Source organism: Talpa occidentalis, unplaced genomic scaffold (genome assembly GCF_014898055.3).
Source record: "Talpa occidentalis isolate TD23 unplaced genomic scaffold, MPIMG_talOcc4v2.1 talOcc4.17, whole genome shotgun sequence".
NCBI classification, from domain to species: Eukaryota; Metazoa; Chordata; class Mammalia; order Eulipotyphla; family Talpidae; genus Talpa; species Talpa occidentalis.
The window spans coordinates 5,558,922-5,583,139 of NW_023601754.1; the positions used below are offsets into that span (position 1 = coordinate 5,558,922).

Consider the following 24,218-nt stretch of genomic DNA (forward strand, 5'->3'; position numbering starts at 1 on the left):
TTTCGAGTCCAGGGCCCGTGACAGCTGCTTCCCGAGAGCATCTCGAGGACGCACCTGGCATTGTGCGTGAGGCCAAATGCTCAAACATTTGCAGAGGACGGGCTCATGGAGGGAAAGAGGAGGGGCAGCCGGGACGCCCCTGCATCTCCGGCCATCCGCTCGCCCTTCTCTGCCTCCAGCGCCAAACGCCTCACGTCCCGCTTCTGACCGCGCCAGCCAGGGGGCTGCGGCTCGTCCGCTTCGGGCCGGTGCGCCCCACCTCTGCCCTCTCCCCTCCCCCGGCCTCGGGGTCCCGGCCCGGAGCCGCCCTCCAGGGCTCTCCAACTTGCGAGCTCCGAGAGTCTCCGGGGGTCGCGCCAGATGTTTCCCCGCAGGGCGCCCCCGGGCTCTGCGCCCGGATTTGGGGTCCAGAGGTCGCGCACCGACGGCGCCTGCAGCGGGCGGCGGGGAAAGGGGCGGAGAGAAGAAAAAGGGGGGGGCGCGGGGAGCGGGGCGGGCAGGGGCGGGCAGGGGCGGGCCCGCGCGCCCCCCTCCCGCGCTGGCAGCGCCCTCCCAGCCCAGCCGGCCACATCTGGCGGCCGCCCGCCCCGGTTTCCGCTGCTGCAGACTTCCTCCGGCGGGGCTGGCGCTGCGCATCTGGGGCTCGGAGCATACAAAGGGTCGCCAGCGCCGGCCAGAACAGGAGGCGGCGCGGGCTGGCGGCGCGCGGGGGGCCGGCCAGGCGCCTCTGACCGAGCGAGCCGGAGCCGGAGCCGCCAGCCGAGCGGCCCCTCGGAGCGCGGCGGAGCAGGCGCCAGCCAGGCGGCCACGCAGCCCCCCGAGCCGCAGCCTCCCCGGCGCGCGCGGCGCGCGGGACCCCCCATGACCGCGGCGCGGATGGCCCGGGGCGCGCTGGCCGGGCCCCTGCGGGCGCTGTGCGTCCTGGGCTGCCTGCTGGGCCGGGCGGCCGCCGCGCCGTCGCCCATCATCAAGTTCCCCGGCGACGTCGCCCCGAAAACGGACAAAGAGCTGGCCGTGGTGAGTGGCGCGCCTGTGCCGGCCGCCAAGTTTAGGCCACCTCGGGAGCGGAGATGGGGGTCCCCCCGCCACCTGGCTGCCCCCCGAGGGCGCCGCGCGAGGGGAGGGGCTGCGGGGCACGGCGGGAGGCGGGGTGGGAGTTTGGGGGGCTCTGAGGGGCTCGGGACCGCCCCGGGCGCGCGCTGCGGGGGGAAGCGCGTCCCCAACAACCTGACAACTTTTCGGGACGCAGCGGGAGGCGAGAAATGGGCGGGAGGGGAAGGGAGGGGGCGCTTTGGCGAACCCCTGGGGAGCGCCCTTTTTATAAAGAAAGGGGACTTTGTCTGGTCTTTGGGGGGCTGGACGGGGGGAGGGGGGTTTGGGGGGAGCTTGGCTAACAGGAGACACTTCCAGGGAGACCTTTGGCCAAAAGCTGCGAGGGGTCGCCAGTGCAAATGGTGGGGGATCTTTGAACCCCCTCTGGGGCTTCGGGAAGAGGGTCCTTGGGCCACAATTTGGGCAAAACTGCACCCAGGCAGATGGGGGCTCGGGGCGAAACGGGGCTTGGCGAACATCTGGGACTCCGGCGCGCATCTGGAAAAGGGCCTTGGACACATCACTCGCGGGGACCGCTGGCAAATAATCGGGTCGGGAGGAGCGCGCAGAGGCGGCGGGCTCGCGGGCTGGAGGCACCCGCTGGCCGGAGGGTCAGGAGCTGGACCTCGGGGAGTTTCCTCGAACTTCTGCGAAGGGTCAAGAGGACCCAAGGGGAGAACTGGCCGGCCCGGCGGAGGAGGGGCGGGCGCGGAGGCCGGGCGCGTGGGGCGGGGGCGGACGGAGCCCCCCTCGGGTCGGAGAGCGGCCAGCGCGCCCGCCCTGCTGGCCCGGCTCCGCGCTGCGCCTCAGAGGTTGTTTTGCGAGCGCGCGCGCGCCAGGCTGGAGGGACGCCTTGGCTGGGCTGGGGGCTGGGGGCTGCTGCAGGGCACCCTGCACTCTGTAAGCCCCTCCCTTGGGGAACCCCTCGAGATGCTCCTTTCAGCCCACTAGACAGCCCCCCTTATCTTTTTAGTGCCCCCCAAAACCTTCCTCCACTTAAGCTTGCTCTCCAACACGCCCGGGACTCGACCCCATGCCCCCTGGTCCCCCTGCGAACTCCTGAGGATGTCCCGTGGATGGGTTGAGAGAGTTAACATTTTTAAGGGTCTGGAACGGGGTCCACATAACATGTGGCTCTTGGGTGGGGGTGAAGGTGGAGCTTGAGTCAATGAGGAGGCCCCCTGGGTCCCCACATCTACAGCATATGGAAGCCCATGTTGCCAGAGGCGATGCAGTGGGGGATTTGAGAGGACCGGCTCCGGACTCTGCCCTAACCACTGGCCAAGTCATCTAGGCGAGGGGCTGGACTCACTGTCAGGGTCTGCAAACTGGGGCCACAGGGCTCCCATCTCAGGGTTAAAGGGGCGATCCTCTTAGATGCTTTGAAGGGTGCCTGGCACCTGGGAAACACTCAAAAAATATTAGTCATTATTATGATCATGCCTGCTCTGTCTTAGCTACCCCCTAAACAAGGTTAGGGGCCCTGTAGAGAGGTGTCTGGTCTCCTCGCGCCATTCCAGTGCACTTACCACATTTCCAATTTTGCATTTATCTGTGATCCATTAGCTTTCCCACACTGGGGGTTGAACCCAGAGACTAGAAAGGTCTATTGTGTTTACCAGCGTATTCCTGGCGATAGTACAGGGCTTAGCCCCTGGAGGGGGCCAGAAAGTATCTGTTGCACAAATAAATGAGCTGATTGGTCTCTGAACCTCTGCTGGAGCCTCGCCCCCGGTGGACAGGATTCTTTCCTTTTTAGAAATGGCAGCTCCAGGATTTGAACCCATGGGTGTCAGAGCCCCTGGTCTGAGCTAGAAAAGGCAGGGAAATCACCCCTATGTCACCAGCAGGTGGATGGAGTGAAAGGGATGGTGGAGGTCCAGAGGGGTGGACGAGACTGACACGTCAGAGCTTGGGCTTCAGAGCCAAAGTGCTTGGGTCCAGATGCAGCGCTGCCATTTGTGAGCCGTGTGGCCTCAGGCAGGTGCCTTCACCTCTCTGTGCTTTGGGTGCTTCCTCCCTGTGGTCGGGAGAGTAATGCTCCTACATTGTGGCTACGAGCATGACGCGAGCTAACACATGCTGGTTGAGTAAGTCCTCAGCGCGAGGCAGCCGTCTCCCAACAACTACTAGTGGGTGACAGAGCTCGTTGGGGAGCCCAGGACTCCGCCCAGTGCCCCCGAGTCCCTGGATCACGTCCTGTGCACTGGGCTGCAGTGGGAACAGGTTCACGCAGCTGCCGTGGCCGGGGCTCGGCCGCCCTAACGTGGCTGCTTCCTGTGGGCGCCCCTGTCTTCCAGCAATACCTGAACACCTTCTACGGCTGCCCCAAGGAGAGCTGCAACCTGTTTGTGTTGAAAGACACGCTGAAGAAGATGCAGAAGTTCTTCGGGCTGCCCCAGACCGGTGACCTGGACCAGAACACCCTCGAGACCATGCGGAAGCCGCGCTGCGGCAACCCCGACGTGGCCAACTACAACTTCTTCCCCCGAAAGCCCAAGTGGGACAAGAACCAGATCACATACAGGTGCCAAGACAGGCGCGGGGGGCACGGCTGGGCGCTGGGTCCCCTGGGACCGGCTCTTCTCCCCACTCATGATCCCCAGAGGTGTCTCAGGAGCGTGTGCATGAAGGTCTCAGGAACTAGAGGCAGACAGGCCTGGAGTTTCACTCTCGCCTTCGAGGGCCATCTCCGTGCTCGGAGCCTTGGCTTTGTAGCCACATGGGGCCAGGAAAACCTTCCTCCTAGACTTGCCTGGGGACTAAGCTAGATCCCGGCCAGCAGAGAGGGACTAAGCTAGATCCCGGCCAGCAGGCTGTTGTCATTATGTGGGGTCTTTGGGGCTGGTGGAGGCAACTTAAGGTCTGGTTGCTAGTAGGGTTCAATCTTAGAGGGTTGTTGCTGGTTGTGGGTTGGGCTGAGAGCTGCTTTGCACAGCTAGTGCAGGGCTCCAAGGTGGGGTCTCTGCCCTGTGGCCCACAATGCACTATTTATGACCCTGTTCCTCCAGCCGGGGGTGAGGGATGAGACTCCCCTGCCAGGACCCACAGGTGCTGGCTGGTGTAAGAATCATGGGCCCTAAGGCATTCTAGTCTGGATGTTTGCTTTCTCGCTGAACATGCACGCTGAGTTCTGCTCAGCATGCACTCCCAGCTCCCTTCGCGTGCAGACACGCTCATATGCACACATTGCACACTGACTCGTGTGTGTGTGTGTGCAGTGTCTGGTTTTGCACATACTGCACATGCACACAGCCTTGCACGCTCTCTCACACTCACACACGTGCAGACACTCATGCGCAAGTGCATGCTTACATTCCTCTGCACACACACACTCACGTGCATTTCCACACCTGCCCCCAGGATCATTGGCTACACACCTGATCTGGACCCCGAGACCGTGGATGACGCCTTCGCCCGTGCCTTCCAAGTCTGGAGTGATGTCACACCCCTGCGTTTTTCCCGAATCCATGATGGAGAGGCTGACATCATGATCAACTTTGGCCGCTTGGGTAGGCAGAAGAGGGGCCGGCGGGGGTCAGCAAAGAGAGGGGGCGATCTGAACATTTGGGAAGCTGGGGACCCTGTGGGCAGCTCAGATAGGAGAATAGAGGACACAGACGCTGGGGAGTGGGGTAGGAAGAAGCCACATTAATGGTGGGAAGATGGGGTGCCGCTGGGTCCACCTGGGATGCGGGGTAACCTGAAGCCAGTGCCTGCCCGGACTGTCCCTCAGTATGCAGGGCAGTTCACACTTACAGTGAGCTAAAATTAGAAGAAATTTAAATTTAGCCACGTGAGGCTACTGACCAGTGAGTTGGACAGCACAAAGGACAGGCCGTGGTCACAGAAAGTTCCACTGGATGACACTGGTAAACTGAGCCACTCTCGATACGAGAGGACCCAGGCAGTGTAGACGTGGACTAGGTGGAGCAAGGCCGGATCAAGGCGCCATGTGGGCAGGTGGTGAAGCCTGGTAGGAGCAGACTAGAAGGTGGGTAGTGTAGACGGTGTAAACGGTGTGAATGGTGTCGGGATGAGAGCAGATGGCACAGGAAACACGACAGACGTGGGTGGGTGGTCGGGACCTGGAGGCCCAGCAGACGGGAGGGTTCCGCTGCGATCGACATATGGCCCAGTGACGTGAGGGCAGGTGGTGAAGACACTGGGGACTTTACCAGTGAGAAAGGAGAACACTGGTGTGACAGTGTAGACGTGTGGTAGGTGTGGTGTCATTGGCACCGTGTAGACACTGAAGGTGGAGGGAGCTTGAGTGAGCGGTGTAGACCATGGATGGTAATAAGCCGGCAACTCTGCTGACTCGAGGCCCCAGTTCTGATAACCCCACAAAGACAGGGGAGACGTGGGCTGGAGGGCCTCGACCACGCCAGGGGGTGGCTGGGGCTCAGGGTGCAGCCGGCCGGCCAGGAGCTGAGACCCGTGTGCCTTTCAGAGCATGGCGACGGCTACCCTTTCGACGGCAAGGACGGCCTCCTGGCGCACGCCTTCGCTCCGGGTGTTGGCGTTGGGGGTGACTCCCACTTTGACGACGATGAGCTGTGGACCCTGGGAGAAGGCCAAGGTGAGAAGCAACCGTCCGCGGGCCGCCAGCCCCCTCCACACCCGCCGTCTGCCTCCCTGTCGCCCAGCAACGAGGACAGGGCTTCCCTGGCGACCGCAGTCGCTCCGCCCACCCCGGTGGCACCCCCAGATGGCAGTGGGGGGGTGACGCACGGGGCAAGTAGGGATTGGGGGCTCCGGGAAAGGCCTGGAGGGCTCACCTGGCCCTCCCCGCCGCCCCCAGTGGTCCGCGTCAAGTACGGGAACGCCGACGGCGAGTACTGCAAGTTCCCCTTCCTGTTCAACGGCAAGGAGTACAACAGCTGCACGGACACCGGCCGCAGCGACGGCTTCCTCTGGTGCGCCACCACCTACGACTTCGACAAGGAGGGCAAATATGGCTTCTGTCCCCATGAAGGTGAGCGGCCCCCGTTTGCTCCCCCGGGCCCCACCATGCTGAGGTAAGCGCTGCCGTGTGCCCCGCAGCTGCACAGCTGTGTGTTGAATACTTCCGTCGGGCCTGCTCTGCTCTCCTGAGTCTCAGCATCAGCGATCACGGCTGTGAAGTCACAGGTGCGATGTTCTGGTTACTTTTCCTAACATACACCAGGATGAAATAGACTCTTAAGATGCCCCCTGGTTCTCTCGAGAGCCCTCTGCCCTCCAGCCAGGGCACGAGGACACATCTGGATGGATCAGCCTGACGGTGGGATTAGAGGACAAGACTCCTGGCCGGGGACACGCACCCTGGAATTTCATCCATTGATCCTGGTCCTGACTCTGCTCGTGTGTCCGTCTGTCTGTCTGTTCATCTGTCTGGGGCTTCCCATCCATCTCTGTGTCTTGCACGGGCGTGAGGCTGGCCTTAGTATTTGTGGATGTGTTTTTGTTAATGCATGAGGCAAAAGTTTCAGATATTTTGAAACCACGATGATGGGGCGTTTTCCAAAGGGGTGAGTGTATGCGGACGTGCGTGCTCCCAGATGTCCCCGTCTCACCTCACAATCAGGACTCAGTAGAAAACGCAGTGTAGATTATCATATATAGAGAGTGTCACACTCAATCCAGTCCTCATATTTGGTGATTCTAGATATCAAAAGCCCAGAACATCGGTGGGGGAGGGGCGGAGACAAAGGCCAATGGCTCTTCCAAATACTTCTTTGTGAATCTCTGAATTATGCCCCTGAACCCAGAGCAGCAGCCATCCGGAAGGAAAGAAACAAATAACCAGTTGTTCGTGTTCCCATTTACACTTTCAGTGCCAAAGGTCAACCTTATGTTAAGCCACTGGCACTTAATAAGTCAGAAATGTTTAAATTAATGTGTTCAATCGTTGGCATTTCTTAGGAGGGGATCAGGGTTTTTTTTTCAAAATTTTATTTCTATTTGCATACAAGAACTGGGGTACAGGCCGGAGGTGCAGGGGGTGAGAGGATTCAGCAGAGACAGAGTGGGGAGCAGAACAGGCAGATCGACTGAAACACACTGCTGAGGGGAGCAGCGGGCGAGTCAGGAGAGGTCTGCTGTGCCACGTGGGTAGCTCCCTGGCCGGGGATCGAACTCAGGCCACGGTGGTGATGGTGCTGAGACTTAGCCCCTAGGCCACCAGGGAGGCCGAGTCAGGCATTGTCCACCCTGCTGTGTGCAAACCCTGTGACTAGCCCAGAGAGCTCTGATAATAAGAGTGGGAACAGCTGTAATTCATAAGTTTGGGGAGGACTTTTCCCCGGCATTGGCCATTAGCCACTTGCTTGGTGTTCAGCCAGATACAAGAACACGCAGCACATGCTCATTGGGGTCTCGGGGCAGGTTTTGGTTACTCAGCCCCTCCTGACTGCTGAGTAAGTGTCTGAGCTCTCCAACCTCGTCAGGGTAGGCTCTGGGGAGAGCTGGGGGCTTCCCGGGTGGTAGAAATGCAGCTGATAAGAGGCCAGAGGCAGAGGCCGGCCTCCATGGAGGTTAACCCTCTGCCTTTTCCACGAAGGCATCTGGCTGCGGTGTTGCCTCCTCCCTCCGTGCCCTGGTCTCTGGCCTTGCAGAGGGGGTCTCTGGTGGGAGGAGGGGGCAGTGAGGGGGCAGCACCCCGAGTCCTACAGTAGGGGGCTCCTGGACTGGGCTCCCCTTCAGTCATGGTGGAGTTAACAGGGGCTGGTGAGGTCACCTCTGGCGCCGTCGTACACAGATGGTCCTGGTTACGCATTTGTGGTTTTGCTAGTTGGCAATTCCAGAGACGCACCATTTTGTAGCTTTGGGGGTGGATGAGGGCACAGGGGAGCACAGAAGAACCCAAGACAGGCCAGCCCAGGCTCTGACCCACACTCTGTCCCCAAACTCTCCCATCGTGGCCCCTGTCTTGTGAGTATTCAGAGTGGGAGCCTGGGTGTGTTTGAAAAGGGTCCCGAATGCACCACCTGCCTCCTCCCCCTGCAGGGACGGCAGCAGGGTCATCCGGGAAAGAGCCAGGGTGCAAAGGAGGCCGTGCTTTCCCTGCACGTGTGTGCTTGCGTGCGAGTGTGCGTGAGTTCATTACGGAAACTAGCAAGAGAGGTTGCAATGAGTGAGTTTTTCAGTGCTCAGTAAAACTGCAGTGACCCTCATCCGGTCCTCCCCACTGTGTGACCACGAGCAGCCCGGGAGCCAACGGCCTTGGGGCCTCGGTTTCCCCATCTACCCCGATCCCCGGCAATCCAGTTTCATCCTGCTGACCACAGAGGATGGTGTGGGCATCCCCGGGCCAGCTGGACAGTGGCCTGGGCGCTGGGGCAGGGTTCTGGAGCCGCCTGCTGTGTGCCAGGTGCTAACCATTTCATTACCAGGAGGATGGGCTCAGCCTGGAGGCGGGGATGATCAGGGCGCTCCGAAAAGCCAGTTCAGCACCCAGCGGAGACCGTTTCTAATACATCAGCAGCCCTCGCGGGTGTGAGCCGTGGCGGTGGGCCGGCCGGCTCTGCCCGCGCGTGTCCGGGCGGGCTGGGGTGAGCAGCGGCGTCCTCTCACACCCGCACCCCCGCTCTCTGTCTCGCCCCCAGCCCTGTTCACCATGGGCGGCAACGCCGACGGACAGCCCTGCAAGTTCCCGTTCCGCTTCCAGGGCACGTCCTACAACAGCTGCACCACCGAGGGCCGCACCGACGGCTACCGCTGGTGCGGCACCACCGAGGACTACGACCGCGACAAGAAGTACGGCTTCTGCCCCGAGACCGGTGGGTGCCGCGCCCTGCCCGGGCCTCCCGGGAACCCTGTAGGACACCCACAAGAGCCCCGGCTCCCTCCCAGGACTGGGGCTGGGCATAGCAGCCCCATGCGGGGGCACCCAAGGCTTTGGGCACCAACAGCCAATTCGGCCAAGTTGGTGAAGCTGGATGTCCGAGGCAGGCGCCCCTCTGAGCCTCTGGGCAGTCGCTTCTCTCCTGTGTGACCTCCAAGTTTCTCCTTCCCGCCTTTCCTCGTCCCGGTCTGCATCTGTCTTTTCATCGCTGCTTTTCTTTTCTTTTTTAAAAAGATTTATTTATCCATGCATACAAGAGCTGGGGTGCAGGCCAGAGGTGCGGGAGGTGAAGGACTCACCAGAGACAGAGCGGGGAGCAGAACAGGCAGACTGGCTGAAATGCACTGCTGAGGGCAGCAGCGGGCGAGACAGGAGAGGTCTGCTGCGCCATGCGGGTAGCTCCCTGGCAGGCAGGGATCGAAATCGTGCTGCAGAGGCTGCCCATAGCTTGATAGCGCTGAGGCTTAGCCCCTGCGCCACCGGGGAGCCCCCGTCTCTGCTTTTCAGTAAGGCGGCCCGTCCACCTATCCCTCCTTCTTTGCGTCCTCCCATCTCTGCTTCCTGCTCCCCTTCTCTCTGCTTCCTCCCTCCGTCCTCCACTGAGAAGCTTCTAGCTGGCCTTCCCAAGGGCCCCAGGGCGATGCAGCTCAGTCCAGGGAAATGCGTGGCCCCCTCGGCCGCTGGCCCCCCTGTCCTCATCCCCGGAGGCCGGTTGAAACTCCGGAATGCCGGAATGCCGCTGCCTGGCTGTGAATCCCCAGCCCTGCCTCCTGCCAGCCTGTCTGTCCCGGCAAACCTCCGTCACACAGGGGTGGTGCCAGGCTGGGGCGAGGAGGCTGACCCCTGCGTGCAGCACTGGGCCCGACGCACAGGACCGAGCGCGCTCACCCACCCTCTGCTCTGCTAACGGCCACTGGGGCCACTGCGTCCTGGCGGTGGCCTCCGCCCCCACCCGCTGACTCTCGGCCCCTCCCACAGCCATGTCCACCGTCGGCGGGAACTCGGAGGGCGCCCCCTGCATCTTCCCCTTCACCTTCCTGGGCAGCAAGCACGAGAGCTGCACCAGCGCGGGGCGCAGCGACGGGAAGATGTGGTGCGCCACCACGGCCAACTACGATGACGACCGCAAGTGGGGCTTCTGCCCCGACCAAGGTGGGCGCCCCCTGGGGGGACCCTGCCCCAGGCACCTGCCCCCTGGGGAAGACCCGGCCGGTCGCTGGTCGGGGTAGGTGCCCTACTGAGGTGCCCGCCTGCCAGCCTCCAAAATAAGAGTGTGCTGGTGCCCCCGTCCCTGCCCCAAATGTCTCTGCACTGGGCACGGTGACCCCCCCCCCCAGAGAGGACTCACCAGGTCCTGTCCCTCCTGCTGCCTTTGGGGACAAGAGGACAGGAGAGGCCTGTCTACAGCCCCTGTCCACACGGCACAGGGGCACCCCAGAGCCTTCCCTGCCCCACTGACTTGGAAGCAATGGGCGAAAGCCTGATCTCAGGATTCTCAGACTAGGAGAAGTCGATCCGAACCACTTTTCGGGCCCTCGACCCCTCCATGGGGATGTCCTCCTTGTCTCCACGGGCCCAGCCTGACTCCCCTCTCTTTGCTCTCCCTGTCTTTCTGCCCCGTCCTGCCCCCTCGGCCCTCAGGGTACAGCTTATTCTTGGTGGCGGCTCACGAGTTTGGCCATGCAATGGGGCTGGAGCACTCCGAGGATCCGGGTGCCCTGATGGCCCCTATTTACACCTTCACCAAGCACTTCCGGCTGTCCCACGATGACATCAAAGGCATTCAGGAGCTCTACGGTGAGCCTTGGTGTGGGGGCAGCCTCAGCTCAGGCCTGGGGGTGGAGGCTGGAGGGGGTGGTGTGCCAGCAAGCCCCCATCTAGCTGGGATTGCAGGAGACAAAGGCAGGAGGGGGGACCGTCAACCGGAGCAGGTCTCTAAGGGAACCCCAGCACCATGCCCTTCCTTTCCAAATCAGGCCAGTGTCCACACCCCTCGTGGCTCCCCGGAGCCACGCTGTGAGATCAGCAGGGTAGAAACCCTCTCTGCATTTCCTAGACAAGTGAACTGAGACCTGAGGCAGGCAACCCAGTGCACACAGGTTAGGTTAAGAATCCAGGGGAATTAGCGAAGCGTAGTGCAGAATTCCCCAGCATGTGGAGTGATGTTGATACCAAACCCCGGCCTCAGTTTCCCTCAGCCTGCAGCGATGTTGCTAGTTTGCAAAACAATTATTTTCATGAGTGATAAGAACAGTAAAACTGAGCACCTGAAACCAGTGGTTGCTTCCACACGAAAGCTTACAACAAGGCCAGGGTTTTTTTTTTTTTTTTTTTTTTTTTTAAAGCAAATATGTGATAGCACTGGTGCTGCCTGGACCAAGCCAACATGGTGAGGGGTCTTTGGGGAGGGGCCGGGTCAAGTGCTGCTCCTGCTGCCGCCAGCTGTTGATGGGGCAAGTCTCTCTGGACCAATTTCCTCTTCTCTTATCTGTGGCTGGTTTCCCTGAGAGCAAAGGGATGAACCCTTGAGACAGTCCCGCCCCCCCCTGTGCTGGACACACAACTGCCCTGACGTGCAGGCTTAGGAACCTGAGCTTTGGCTTGGACCCTTGGGCAAGTCACTCAGCCTTTCTGGACCTCAGTTTTCTCACTGGTAAAGAGGGAGTGATACCCACTCCCCAGGGGAGAGAGGACAGATTCCGGTCACATCAGAGCGTGTATAACGAGCCGGGGGCCTTGGGATTCCAGTTTCTCTTTACTCTCCTCCCTGGAGTCCAGGTTCATCTCCTTATCTTGCCTGGGCTACCTTAAGGCCAGATCCTATTCTTGCTGACCCTTAGCAGGCCAGCTGGACACTCCTGGGTCTCAGCCTGGCGGGGAGCACCGCTGGAGCGGGGGGAGTCTGAGTTAGGTGTCTTCCCCAGGGGTCTCGCCGGACACTGACCCAGGCACTGGCACCGGCCCGACCCCCACACTGGGCCCCGTCACGCCCGAGATCTGCAAACAGGACATTGTCTTCGATGGCATCTCCCAGATCCGCGGGGAGATCTTCTTCTTCAAGGACCGGTGAGTGCTGCAGCACGTCCTCTGCCCTGCTGCTGTGTCCCACCCCTTGCTCACGTCATGAAATGGCCTGTGTTAGGCAATATTTGTCGCATTTCAAACAAGCTCCAGCTTGTAAAGACTTCGGCCAATGGGCATTTCTTCAGCCCCTCCCAGTCTGTGCATCTGCCGGGAATCTTGGTTCGGGCTGTGGTTTGGTTCAGGTGCATAGAATACACCTCGCTTGTGGCTGCTGACAGAAGCACAAGTGGCAGCATCAAACCACAAAGCATGTGTCCAGCCTCTACTTCCTGTCTGAGAACATCCCATCGTTGGAAACAAATCACATGTCTGCTCTAGGGCGTGGTACCCGAATCACTGGGCAATGCACTTGGGTGGGTGATTCTTAAAATAGGGGTGGGAAGAGTTGGAAACAATAATTTAAACTACTACCAGCCTCAGATGGCCAGTTCTGTGCCAGGGGAGCAAGTGACCACAGTACCTTTATACTATGCACAAAGGCCCCCACTCAATCAACCCAGGGCTAAGACTTCCCCCAACTGCCCTAGTCACCCCCCCACCCCCCGCCAGAGAAGGGCAGGTAGAAACTAGAACTACATTAAAGGGCACACCCATCACCCCTGTGCTTACATGTAAACACCCCCTTAGTATCCCCCACCCATCCATTGTCTGTCTGTCCATCATCCATTCTCCACCGTCGGTCCATCCGTTTTTGCATCCATCATCTGTCCATCATCCATCCATCCATGTGTCCATCTGTCTTTTGAGTTTGGTAGTTGACAGAATGGACCATGGAGCCGGATCTGCAGGGCTGGTGTCCTGGGCCTGTGGCTTGCTGGTTGCATGATCATAGGCGAGTTCACTGTGTGTCTTCTTGGACCTGTTCCCTTACTTATAAAATGGGGTGAACATGCTATCCTGTTTCTTAGGACCGTCGTAAAGATTAGATGAGTTTAGGCTTAAAACAATGCCTGGCACAGAATGCGTCGTTGTGGCTTAGCACGTTGGCTGTGATCGCTGGCAGGTAATTGCTTGGCATGTACTTTGCCAGATGCTTGGTGAGGCTTTAGGAGCTGGACTGCTGTGCCAGGGCAGAGGGCCTATCAAAGGCCTGGATCAGTGTGCTCAAACAGTGGTCTGTGGGCCTCCTACACCAGAAACCCCCCCCCCCAATGGGAGAGTGTTGAGGTGTCCGTTTCTGTGCCTGCCCCGGGCCTGCTGGCTGCAGACTCTAGGAGCCACCCCAGCAATCTGCATGTTAGCAGATCCCCCCAGGGTGATTCCAATACCCAAGCACAGTACAGCTCGGGTGTCACCAGTCTGGTTCAGAAAACAGAGGCACAGGGAAGTGACCGTCACGCTTGGCAGAAATAAAGGAAATTGACTAGCAGATGCTTTGCGGACACCCCCGAGTCCAGGATAGCTCCAGAGAAGAAGCAGCCCTTGGGCAAAGCCTCTAAGAGAGAAGCAAATACGATGGACAGTGAACGGCTTGACAGGTTGGAGGGGGGTTGAGACTAGGGAAATGCAAGAGTGAAATTTTGGGGTGTGAAAGTTCCCAGCATGCACAGGGAGGAACAGAGCCTGGGGGAGCCAGGTTATGTGCCATAATCTTTCAAAGGTCCACCTCTGCCCTGAGCATTGACTAGGTACGGGAGGGCGGATGCCCTGTCCTTGGCGGCACCTGCTGCCAGCAGGGAGACAGCAAGAGAGCAGAGAGGACTGGAACCCCTATGAGCTGCCTTTAACAAATAAAGCTATCATCCTGTCTGGAGCAGCATGCTTTGGCTGCTACGAACAGAGAACCCCAACTCCACTCAGCTCAAACACTGGCGAGAAATTGCTCTCAAGCCTTGTGAAGGGAAGGCTGCCTCCAGGGCCAGAGAGAGGGTCAGTGACTCCGTGATATTGGTGTCCACTGCCCGTCCTCTGCCTTGACTTCATCCCAAGACTGGGTGCCTCCTGGGTCACAAAGTGGCTGCCAGTGGTGTGGGCTTCCCTGCCCACATCCAGTAGGAGAGAGAGAGACGTGAAATAGCGAGTCTGTCTGTTCCATCTTGTGCCACGTAAGTCACAGGGCAACTCTTGAATCAGTAACAGTTGCCAGGAAACACTGCCCTCTGTTAAGTTTAGACCAGAGGTTCTCAGACTTTGGCATTAGAATCTTCTGCAAGGCTTGTGAAAACAAACTGCTGGACCCCAAGCCCAGAGAATCTGATTCATAGGTGTTAGTTGGGACCTAATAATTTGCATTTCTGATGAGTTCCCTGGTCCTGCTGATGTTGCTGGTGCGGATCATACTTTGAGAACAGTACTTGAACTCACCCAAATGGGGAGCAGATCCACCAGGGAAGGACGGGTCATAAAGGTGGGAGTCCTGGGGTGAAGGAGGATAGGGGATTAAGTTGGTGCTGGGCACACTGCCGAGCGCGCCATTATTCTGTACCCCTGGGAAGGCTGCACCGTGCAGACACGCGGTGAGCGATTGCTGTCGCTCCTGCTGGGTGCGCGAATCCGTTCCTTCCCAAACACCCCCCCAGGGAGAGGCCTCCATTCCTGTTCAGTTCTGAAGATGCTTTCGATTGCCATCAGCTCCTGGCTCATGTGGCTTCTAATCTAATAGGAGAGACAGGCGTTACAGAGGAGAAGAAGGTTGGGGTGATGAGATGGGTAAAGGGGGTCGATTGTATGATGATGGGTAGAAACTGGGTTTTGGGTGGAGACCGTGATGGAGTTAGACAGATGCTGAATTTTGTGCTGTGCACCTGCCCCCATATAATATTATAAACCATTGCTACCCCTAAAATTTATTGAAAAAATTATGAACTAGGGTTTGAAACAAGGAGGTCCAGAAACCCCTGAATCTTTATTTTCATAATAAGCACCCCATTTCACTAGCTGCACCAGCTGCTTTAAAGTAGGTGTAATAGTGCAATATTAAAGAATATAAAATTAAAAAGCAATCCAGTGACTGTTCCAGACATTCAGTGTGGATGATCTTGAGAGACTCCAGGAGGAACACAGTATGGACACAGGTAGTTAAGGTAGGCTTCCTGGAGGAGGAAGATGCAGGCAGAGCAGAGGTTGCTTCTCAACCCTGGCATCTTGCAGAGAGGGCTCTGCCCATTCCCCAGTTCTCCAGCCTTCCTTTGATGCTGCCTCTGCTCCCCAGACATGGCCGCTGGCATGCTTCTGAGTGGGTGCAGGCAGGCGTGTGGTTAGAAGTGCAGACACACCACTGAAGGCGTGGTTTCCTGTACCCCCTTCCACCCCCAGGTTCATTTGGCGGACAGTGACGCCACGTGACAAGCCCACAGGGCCGCTGCTGGTGGCCACTTTCTGGCCGGAGCTTCCAGAGAAGATCGATGCCGTGTACGAGGCCCCGCAGGAGGAGAAGGCTGTGTTCTTTGCAGGTGTGTGGGCGGGTCCTGTCCTCCTCGACTCCTCAGGGCTCCGCACACAGTTCCTGTGCATCTGTGGGTGATGTGGGCCCCCTTTATTTTATTTCATTTTTATTTTTTTAATTTAATCATTTTGGGATTCGTTTATTTATTTAAAGATTTCTTTATTTATGCATACAAGACCTGGGGTGTAGGCCAGACATACAGGGGGTTGAGAGGATTCACCAGAGACAGTGGAGAGCAGAACAGGCAGATGGACTGAAATACACTGCTGAGGGGAGCAGTGGGGAGACAGGAGAGGTCTGCCGCACCCTGTGGGTAGCTCCCTGGCCGGGGATTGAACTCGTGCCGCAGTGGCTGCAGATAGCATCATAGTGCTGCGTCCTAACCCCTTGCACCAGCAGGGAGGCCCCCCCTTTACTTTAATCATTTCCAAAAGCGTGGGTTTCCTGGGGGAGGTCAGATCAGACACCGGCACTATAAAGCCTTCACCCACAGCGTGAACATTCCCTTCTCATGGCTTTTCAGCCTTTCGGATTCCTAGTCAAGAAGGAAAATGACAATTTAGTGCTACTGTCTCTAATACCTTTTTAAAGCTAGAGCCTTTGGCAGGCAACAGTTTTCATTAGAATTTTCTAAAAGTGGGTTTGCTTCCATTTTAATGTTTGTAATAAATTTCTAGAGATTTTGAATTGAATCCCTTGAAAGCTAACGACTAAGTGGACGCGAGTGCCAGGGCTCTCTGTCAGTGGTTAAGTCATCCAGCTGCGGGCGTGTGGCTGGCGTCCAGAAACCCTGCACAGTCGGTGTTTATTTAAGCACCTGTCATGTGCCGGGCTCCAGCCCTGCCCTCGGTGAGCTCACACGCTGGTGGGGAGACGCAAAGCCCGGCTGTTATGGAGGGGTGCCGGGAAGGCAGTGGTGGGGAGGCAGGTGACACGGGGTCCCTACCCCGCTCTGAGGAGGGGCACAGGGACAGGCACCGAAGGCTCTGCCAACACTAGGCACACACTGTCCTGGCAGCCGGCTCCCCGGCTCCATCCCAGAGTGACCAGGGGCTGTGATCCGGCCCACGGGCCACCTTTGTGCCCATTAGAAAGGGCCCCTTCATGGCAGGGCAGGCACGTGGCTTGGCAAGTGGCGCGAGGCTGGGCTCATCCCACTCACCTCCCCAGCCAGGCACCCCGAATAACCAACAGTAAAATGGTGCCTCTGCGCTTTAATGCTGGACTCTGAATGCAGGAGTGGCAGAAACTGGCTGGAAATGGCCTCAGTGGGTCCCCCAAGGCAGATGACAGAGGAACAGACTGGTCTGGGGGTTTCAGCACTAATCACAGACACACTCTTTGCTTCCTCCCCAGGGAAACAATACTGGGTCTATTCTGCCAGCACCCTGGAGCGAGGGTACCCCAAGCCGCTGACCAGCCTGGGACTGCCCCCTAGTGTTGAGCGTGTGGATGCAGCCTTTAACTGGAGCAAGAATAAGAAGACGTACATCTTTGCTGGAGAGCAGTTCTGGAGGTAAGGGAGGCGTGGACACGGGGGGGTCCTGCCTGCTCTGAGGAGAGCTGCACCGCCCTATGCTTGGAGACAGAAAGCTGCTGCAGCTTCATGCCCCCTCGGTCAAGTGCAGAGGCCAGGCATGTCCCCACTCTGGAGGCTGACCTGCTGTGCTCGAGAAGTCCCGAAGGGTGGCTCTCGTCATGCGTGTTGCTAGTGCCTTTCTGGTCAGAACCTCTTTTCTCTTCTCTGCGGTTGCCTGACTAGACCCTTGTCTGTGTGACCTGCAGTCTCACATTTTGGGGTGACTCAATGCAGACAGTGGTGTTGAAAATAAAGCTAAAAGCTGCTACTACTGGCACCGTGTGCCAGACGCAATCCAAGGGCTGGACGAGGTGGTGACAACTATTCCCATTGTACAGAGGAGGCAACTTGGGTTCAGAGAGGTTGAGCATCTCACTAAAGGTCACACAGCCAAGGAGTGGCCAGGCAGCTTGGGATCTACACCCTAGAATGGTGGCTCCCAGGAAACAAGCTATTCTTCACTCTTCTCACTGTACCTGAGACAGTGGGGTCCCCCCTTGGGGACGGTGGAAGCAGGGATGGCAGGAGGCAAAATCCGATGACAGCCGAGAGATGGTGCACCCATCACCCCGGGAGCCAGCGTCCGAGTCGGGACGTGGGCAGCAGCAGGGACGCTGGTGACAGCAGGGGCAGACTGGCAGGGCCTTGGAAGCAGGTGGCCCTGTTGTCCAGGTCATCTGAAGGGAAGGAGTCCACGGGCCGGGGGGAGGTCGGGAGTCCAGTGTCTAGAACTGTCAGCGGGAGGAAGACGTCCCGGGAGATTGATTATTGCTCCTCAACTTCCCACATGACATAATCGAGGTCCACAGCAGTGAAAAACTGGTCCGAGTTCCTGCCGTGCAGGTGGCCACAGAGCCAGGATTACGACTGCTCTGTCCTCTCGCCCCGTGCCCTCCACCGGCCCCTGGGGGTCATTGGATCAGTGGGGACGGGGTGGTGGCCCGCGGGGGAGTGTCTTCAGCTGCCTCGCTCTCCTTCTGTGTCCCTAATTCCTCCTGCGGCTGCCCCTGCCCCAGGTCCTTGCACCATCCCCACCTGCTTCCCCCCCAAGGCCACTGTTTTCCCTCCTCCCGCCACCTCCGCGCTGCCCCTGGCTGCCCGCCTCCAGGAGCTGTTTATGTCCCAAGCTGCCCATGTCACATGGAATTCCAGACCTAGTGCTAAGATGCTGAACAACTCAAACTGATTGAGACTCAACCCTGGGGAAAGAAAGCAGCCAGGACTCCGTGACTGGCTTTGCCCCCACCAGCTGTGAATCACCCCCACGTGCTGGTGGGTGGGGGCTCCCCCTCTCCAGACCTTAGACTCGGGGACAGCAAGAGCCGCAGAATCACGGAGACATGAGTCATGGACTTTTATCATCATCCCCTCCCTTTCGCCCCGTGCATGTGAGCTGCGGCAGGGCCTCCCTGGGTTGGGGGGAGTCGTCTTCCTGCCACAGCCAGGACAAGCCTGGCTCCCAAAGCCGGGTGCTCGGACAGACAGCCTGTCCTGCAAGGAAGTTCCATCCGGCAGCAGAGCTGAAGGGCCCAGCAGAGGTTCTGGCTGGACTTTCAGAGGACATAGATCTCTCCCAGGGGAGGTGCTGAGACTCTCCACCTGGTGTACAGTCTGCAGAGACCTCAGAAGCCTCCTCGCTGGAGGAGAAAGAGCCCCAGAGCGGTGGAGGATGAGCAGCTGCCTCCACCCGGGCATCCCCTCGTTCAGGCCAGTGAGTGCTCAGCCCCTGCTTCTGGAAGATTCTACTCAGCGCACCAGTATATATCCTATATTTCCTAGGTGTTGGGTAGCAGTCAAGAATAGTCCCCCCTCCGCTTGGCAGGCAGCTCTGGACGGTCCTCGTGAGCACTGCTAACCTGTAAGCCGCGTGTTGAATCTTCCCACGCTGCTCCCGATGGAGTGAGGGAAAGAGACAAACACTTTGGAGCAAAAAGAAGGCTGGCTCAGCCCCACGCCAGGCGGGAGCCTGTGCACCTGCCGGTGTTTCCCAGGGAAGGTAGACACTAACAATAGCCCCACTTCAGGTCTGAAAACAAGCGCCTTGAGGACGCACCCGTGGAGAGGCTGGCGCGGGATGCTGGCCCCTTACTGCAGCTTCTGCAGCTGCAGAGACGTGCAAAGCCGGCCTCAAGAGCGGGGAACACTGGGACCACAGGAAAGCGAGGAGGAGGCGCCCCCTCCCAGCCAGCACCCCCCGATGCTGCGACATCGTTTTCTCTCTGAAGGAAAAGATCTTAGAAGCAAATTGGTTCACTTGCCCTCACCTGGAGAGTGGGGGTGATTCCTGCCGTCCCAGCCTTTTGTGGGGAGGCTGAGAAAGAAGTGAGGACAAGTTCAAGCTCAGGACGCCTAGCTCTGGGCCATGGTCGCTCGGAGGATGCCGTGGGAGGGCTCGGGGAGGTGACATGGACGGAGTGCTGGGAACTTGGACCGGGAGACTTGCCCGTGGGGCTCCAGGCCACGAGGAGGCCTGTCCGATTTGCAGGAGGAGGTCTGAGGGATTAACACTGGGATTAACAGCTGGGATTAACACTGCTCTCCTGGGTGCGATGGGCAGAGGGGGTGACCTCCATAGAAGGGAGCTCAGAGGGGAAGCTGCTGAGGCGGCCAGGATGGAGGGGGCCAGGCTGGCCATGGGGGAGAGGACCTCCTCGAGGCACTGCGGAGGACAGGGGCCGTCACCAGCACAAGACTTCATGTTGCTTCTTGCAGTGCCCACAGGCACACAGTGGGTCTCACGAGACGTGTGCGAACAGCGAGCAGGTTGCGTGTAAGCGGAAAAGCGGAGGATTCAAAAGGAGCCCAGCATTTAAAAGTTCTCCAGTAAATAAAAAGACAGCGCTGCTGCTCGCCAGCAAGGAGACGTGCCGGCTAGCACTCAATATTTACCCCGATTAAAACTGGGGCCCCAGGAAACTAGGTGGCCTGAGAGCTGTGGTTGGCGGTGGTCAGTGACTCACAGGATATGGATCCCTGTGGCGCTCTGCATCATGACCTCGCTGTCCCAGACGAGCTGTCTCCAGCGCAGGGACTGTCATCTCCCCTGGCTGGACGAAGACGCAGCAACTTGTCCACAGCAGCCAGCGCAAGAGCGACGGGGCCCGAGGCTGCCCCTGGGCTCCCAGGCCATGCTCCTGCAGCTGCGGCAGGGATGCAAGTGTGCAAGGAACGAACATGGCCAGCGCCCACCAAGTGCCATCATGGGCTAGGATATGCCTGTTTCATGCCATACCTACATTCATGAACCCATTAAATTAAATATAATCCCTTTGCAGCTGGTAACACAGGCCCAGAACAGCTGGCAGCTCTGAACCAGACTAGCCTGGGTGGGGCTACGACTCAGAATCGGGTGCCCTTTTAAGCCTCCCGTCTGTAAAATGGGCATCACGGTAATAACTGCATCCCAGCCATGCGGAGGGACTGAGTGAGAACGTATATGGCCGGGGGTTAAGGCGCTGCTTAGGTGTTAGCGGTAACTGCAGATGGCTTTTATGGGAGTGTTCAAGGCTACAAGTGAGGGGAGGAGGTGGGATGCAGACCCAGGCCCGACGCCTCCCTTCGCCTTCCTGCGGCTGCTCCCTGAGGGCTTGGTCTGCTTTCCGGGCCCACCCAGGAGCCATCTGCTGGGCCCTCCCATCCAGGCTGGGGGAGGACAGGCCTTTAGAGGGCCCGTTGGTCCATCATGTCTGTTTCCTTGCAGATACAATGAAGTGAAGAAGAAAATGGACCCCGGCTTCCCCAAGCTCATCGCAGACGCCTGGAACGCCATCCCCGACAACCTGGATGCCGTGGTGGATCTGCAAGGCAGTGGTGAGCTGCCCGGGCTGCTGGCCGCTTTCTAGGACTCCCTGCCCCCAGCCAGGCCCTGCCCCACAGGAGCACACACTCTCTTTGTGCAGAGAGGCATGGGGCCGGGAAGACAAGCCAGCCCCTTCAGCCCAGTGTTGGGAAGGCGTCCAGACCCCTGACCTCTGCTCACTCAGCCGGCGCTCACAGCTGCAGGGCCCAGAGCCAGGGCGGGGGAGGACAGGGGGCCAGCAGGGGACGAGGAACTTGGGCTCTGTGCCTTGGATTCATTCCGGGTTTGATCCAGGCCCTTTTGGGTTCCACAAGAGGCCTTGTGACCACCTCCCATTCGCAGAAGGATGACTCCATTCCAGACAGGACAAACTTTGTCATGCCTTGTTGCTGATGTGGCAAAGATCCCCACTCAACTCAGTTTGCCTTTGATCCCTTGCTGGATAAAACACAACCCATAGGGATAGAATTTGGAGTTTGAAAGCCATGTTCCTGAGGAAGCTTCTGTGAGCTCTGTAGAATGAGTCTAATCTGCTTTTGTAGAGGCAATTTCAATTAAATTTCACGATTTTTTTTGGGGGGGGGGCCTCCGTCATATGCTGGCTAATGACAGAGGCCCTGACCTCCAGTGGCAAAAGATCTCATGTGTCCAAGAAAAGGCCCCTAAAATCAGCTAGTTTAAGGATTATCTCCAGGAATAAATAGCTATTGAGCACTTACTAGGTGCCAGGGTTTTAATAGAAGTGAATGAAATCATGTAAGGTGTCACGGATTCCAAAGTCCACAGGGGCCAAAGTAATAGCACAGATGAGTGTAGCAGGTCAGGCAGACAGTAGGGAGTGGTGAGGTCTGTGGTGAACCAGAGAACACATGACTCAATTATAGGGGTTAGTTGCTTCTCTCCTCCTGATTATTCTTGTCATTCTAGTTGGTTTAAAAGAAAGCAAGAAATCTGTATTTTCATGTGAAAATTCCAGATATTTATGTGTTGGCAACTTTTTAGAACTCAAGACAAAATGAAACAAAAAACTTGGGTGAACCAAAACGATCCCTCTGTGGGCCTAACAGAGTCAGAAGCCTCTATAGCTACTTCTAGTCTATGGTAACTGCTTAGTTTGGAAATTGTGCTCCCCACAGTACTGTTGCTTAGATATTAATAAGAACATAGGTTATCTAATTTAAGCCTCATTGCAAACCCAAAAAGGTTGATATCTTTATCACCTTAAAGATGAAGAAACAGACCCAGAGTGTGCTTAACCCTTGCACCACGAGGGAGGCCCAGCCACACCCCTTCTTCCAGCCTCATGGGGGTCCTCTCTGGTTTAAAAGCATCTTCCAGGCGGCAGGCCGGCTCTAAAGCTCCCTGCCACCTTCCACATGCCAGCGTCTGAGGACGGGCCAGTCACGGCCGCTTCTCTTCTTTCTCTTTCTAGGTCACAGCTACTTCTTCAAAGGTGCCTATTACCTGAAGTTGGAGAACCAAAGTCTGAAGAGCGTGAAGTTTGGAAGCATCAAATCCGACTGGCTGGGCTGCTGAGCTGCTCCTGTCCACAGGCCCCTCCTCTCCACGACCTCCATGCAGAGGCACAGCGGGCCCTTTGCACCAGGGACGCCCCGGGTGGCCTGGCAGCCTTCAGCTCAATAGTTAATCGGCATTCTCGCCCCGCCTGGTAATTTAAGATTCTAGAGATTGGCTCTGCCCTGTGCTCAAGAAAAGGTGCTGATTGTACCCCTCCAGGTGCCACTTCCCCCTCCATAACCCATCAGCCCTCCAGAACCACCCCCAAAGGGATACTTTGATATTTTGATGCAGCCCAGCCTAGGGCTGCCCTGGTGCTGCCCCCTCTCCGGCTCTTATCCCTCCACCGCCTCTGTGGCTCACAGCATCTGCAGAGCCCACAGAGACTCTCAGGAGGGCACTGGTGGCCCGACAGCCTGGCCCAGCCCAGAGCTGTAGGGTTGGGGCACGACGGAGAGCCGCCACGGACACCTGGCTTCTCGCCCCTGAGAACCTTCCCTCCGTTTGCAGACACTTTCTTTTCCTCTGCCCTTTTCCATTTGTTCCCCTCTGACACTGCATTCCTGACGGAAGGACTCAGGGTGTCTGAAGCGTCCTCCCGTCCTCCCTCCCGTTGCATCTCAGCCCACCTAGGGACGGTTGCCTTGCTCACTGCATTTAGAATGTCCCCACCCCCCACTGCCTCCACTGGATGGAGGACAACCACACCACGGCTCTCCGATCAGCCGCCCCCCCCCGCTCCCTGCAACAATTCCCCATGGGAAACGTGGACAAGTATGAATAAAGACACCAATTGAGTGGCAGTGTTTGCGGAAGTTCTCAGAGCCTGAGAGGGGCCCCAGCCCCAGCCAGAGGAGGGAACTGAAAAGGTCTAAAATCCTGCTGCCTGCAGGGCCTGGACGGCTGCTAGAAGGGTCAGAGGTGCCAAAATAAACAAGAGGCCAGAGGGTGGGTGAGCTGGCGGCCCTTTAGCTGAAGTGATTCTGTTACATTAATTGCAGGGCCTAGTTCAAGGCTCCCTGCCTCTTTGCATCTTAGTGTCTTCCTTGCCAATAATACCAATCCTGAAGCTACTGCTAATGGCCATGTACAAGGATAACAATAACCCCCTCATTAAGAGCGGGCTTACTGTGCCCCGGGCATTCATTTCGCCTTTACGACAGCCTGCAAGGGGAAGCTGTGGGCCAGATTTTATGGAGTAAACTTAGACCCAGAGAAAATTGGTTTGCCCACGGTACCTTAGCTATTAGGTTACAACCCAAGTCAAAGCCAGGCATGATCTGGAGGAAGAGCTCTACCCCTTAGCCCAGACCCTCCAGCAGCAGCACCACCCTCCCACCACCTCCACAACTGGCCTTAGTAAACAGGCGAGAAATGTGTGTTGACTTTCTAAACACAGCCGCTGTGAATGGTAAGGTCTTGACCCCTCCTTTCCAACAGACTCCCCACCCTGCCTGATCCCTTCCTGCGTAGACATTTTGGAGCTGCAAAGCAGATGCTCAAGGCCTGGGATTATTTGAGATCCCTGTTTCCAACAGACTTGCTTCACCAGGGGGCTGGTGGGACTGGTGGGGAATCAGTGTGAAAAGGTCTCTGAAGGCCCCCTGACAGCCCTGGAGCCATCTGTCTCTTGCCTCCTGCCCAATGGTTCAGGTCCTAGAGGTCCCTACAGGGACGGCATTCTATGCAGGTATCTGGCTAAAGACCCACAAGGCTCTGGCAGCCCCGCCTGAAGCCCCCCATGCTGGGGACGCTTATGTCTCCACGTAACGCTGTCAGTATGGGTCTCTGTTACACGGAGGAAGTTCCTACAAGGTGCCATGATTCCTACAAGGCGTCATTTCTAGAGCTCTGTTCTGCGGACATTCCACATGCATTATTTTATTTGTTTCTACAAACTTTTGGGGTAGGAATGAATCTTTTCCCATTCCTA

At 58.0% G+C, this 24,218-nt stretch overlaps 1 protein-coding gene across 1 annotated transcript; it reads left to right on the top strand.

Moving 5' to 3' along the window:
• Positions 1-912: 912 nt before the first annotated feature.
• On the top strand, positions 913-23,114 carry MMP2 (matrix metallopeptidase 2). The gene is made up of 13 exons (XM_037515805.2): positions 913-1,017; positions 3,393-3,619; positions 4,456-4,604; positions 5,546-5,674; positions 5,897-6,070; positions 8,682-8,855; positions 9,899-10,072; positions 10,562-10,717; positions 11,845-11,986; positions 15,260-15,396; positions 16,746-16,905; positions 20,669-20,778; positions 22,200-23,114. Exons 2-13 carry the CDS (start codon positions 3,468-3,470, stop codon positions 22,301-22,303), a joined length of 1,761 nt encoding a protein of 586 aa, XP_037371702.1. The 5' UTR covers positions 913-1,017; positions 3,393-3,467; the 3' UTR covers positions 22,304-23,114.
• The last annotated feature ends 1,104 nt before the right edge of the window (positions 23,115-24,218 follow it).

What these genes read in the sequence shown, in the direction of transcription:
- MMP2 (XM_037515805.2), top strand. Translation starts at nt 3,468, where the DNA reads ATGCAGAAGTTCTTCGGGCTGCCCCAGACCGGTGACCTGGACCAGAAC. An exon ending in TGGCTTCTGTCCCCATGAAG is followed by an intron (nt 6,071 to 8,681) that starts GTGAGCGGCCCC and finishes TCTCGCCCCCAG; the next exon opens with CCCTGTTCACCATGGGCGGC. An exon ending in ATCTTCTTCTTCAAGGACCG is followed by an intron (nt 11,987 to 15,259) that starts GTGAGTGCTGCA and finishes TTCCACCCCCAG; the next exon opens with GTTCATTTGGCGGACAGTGA.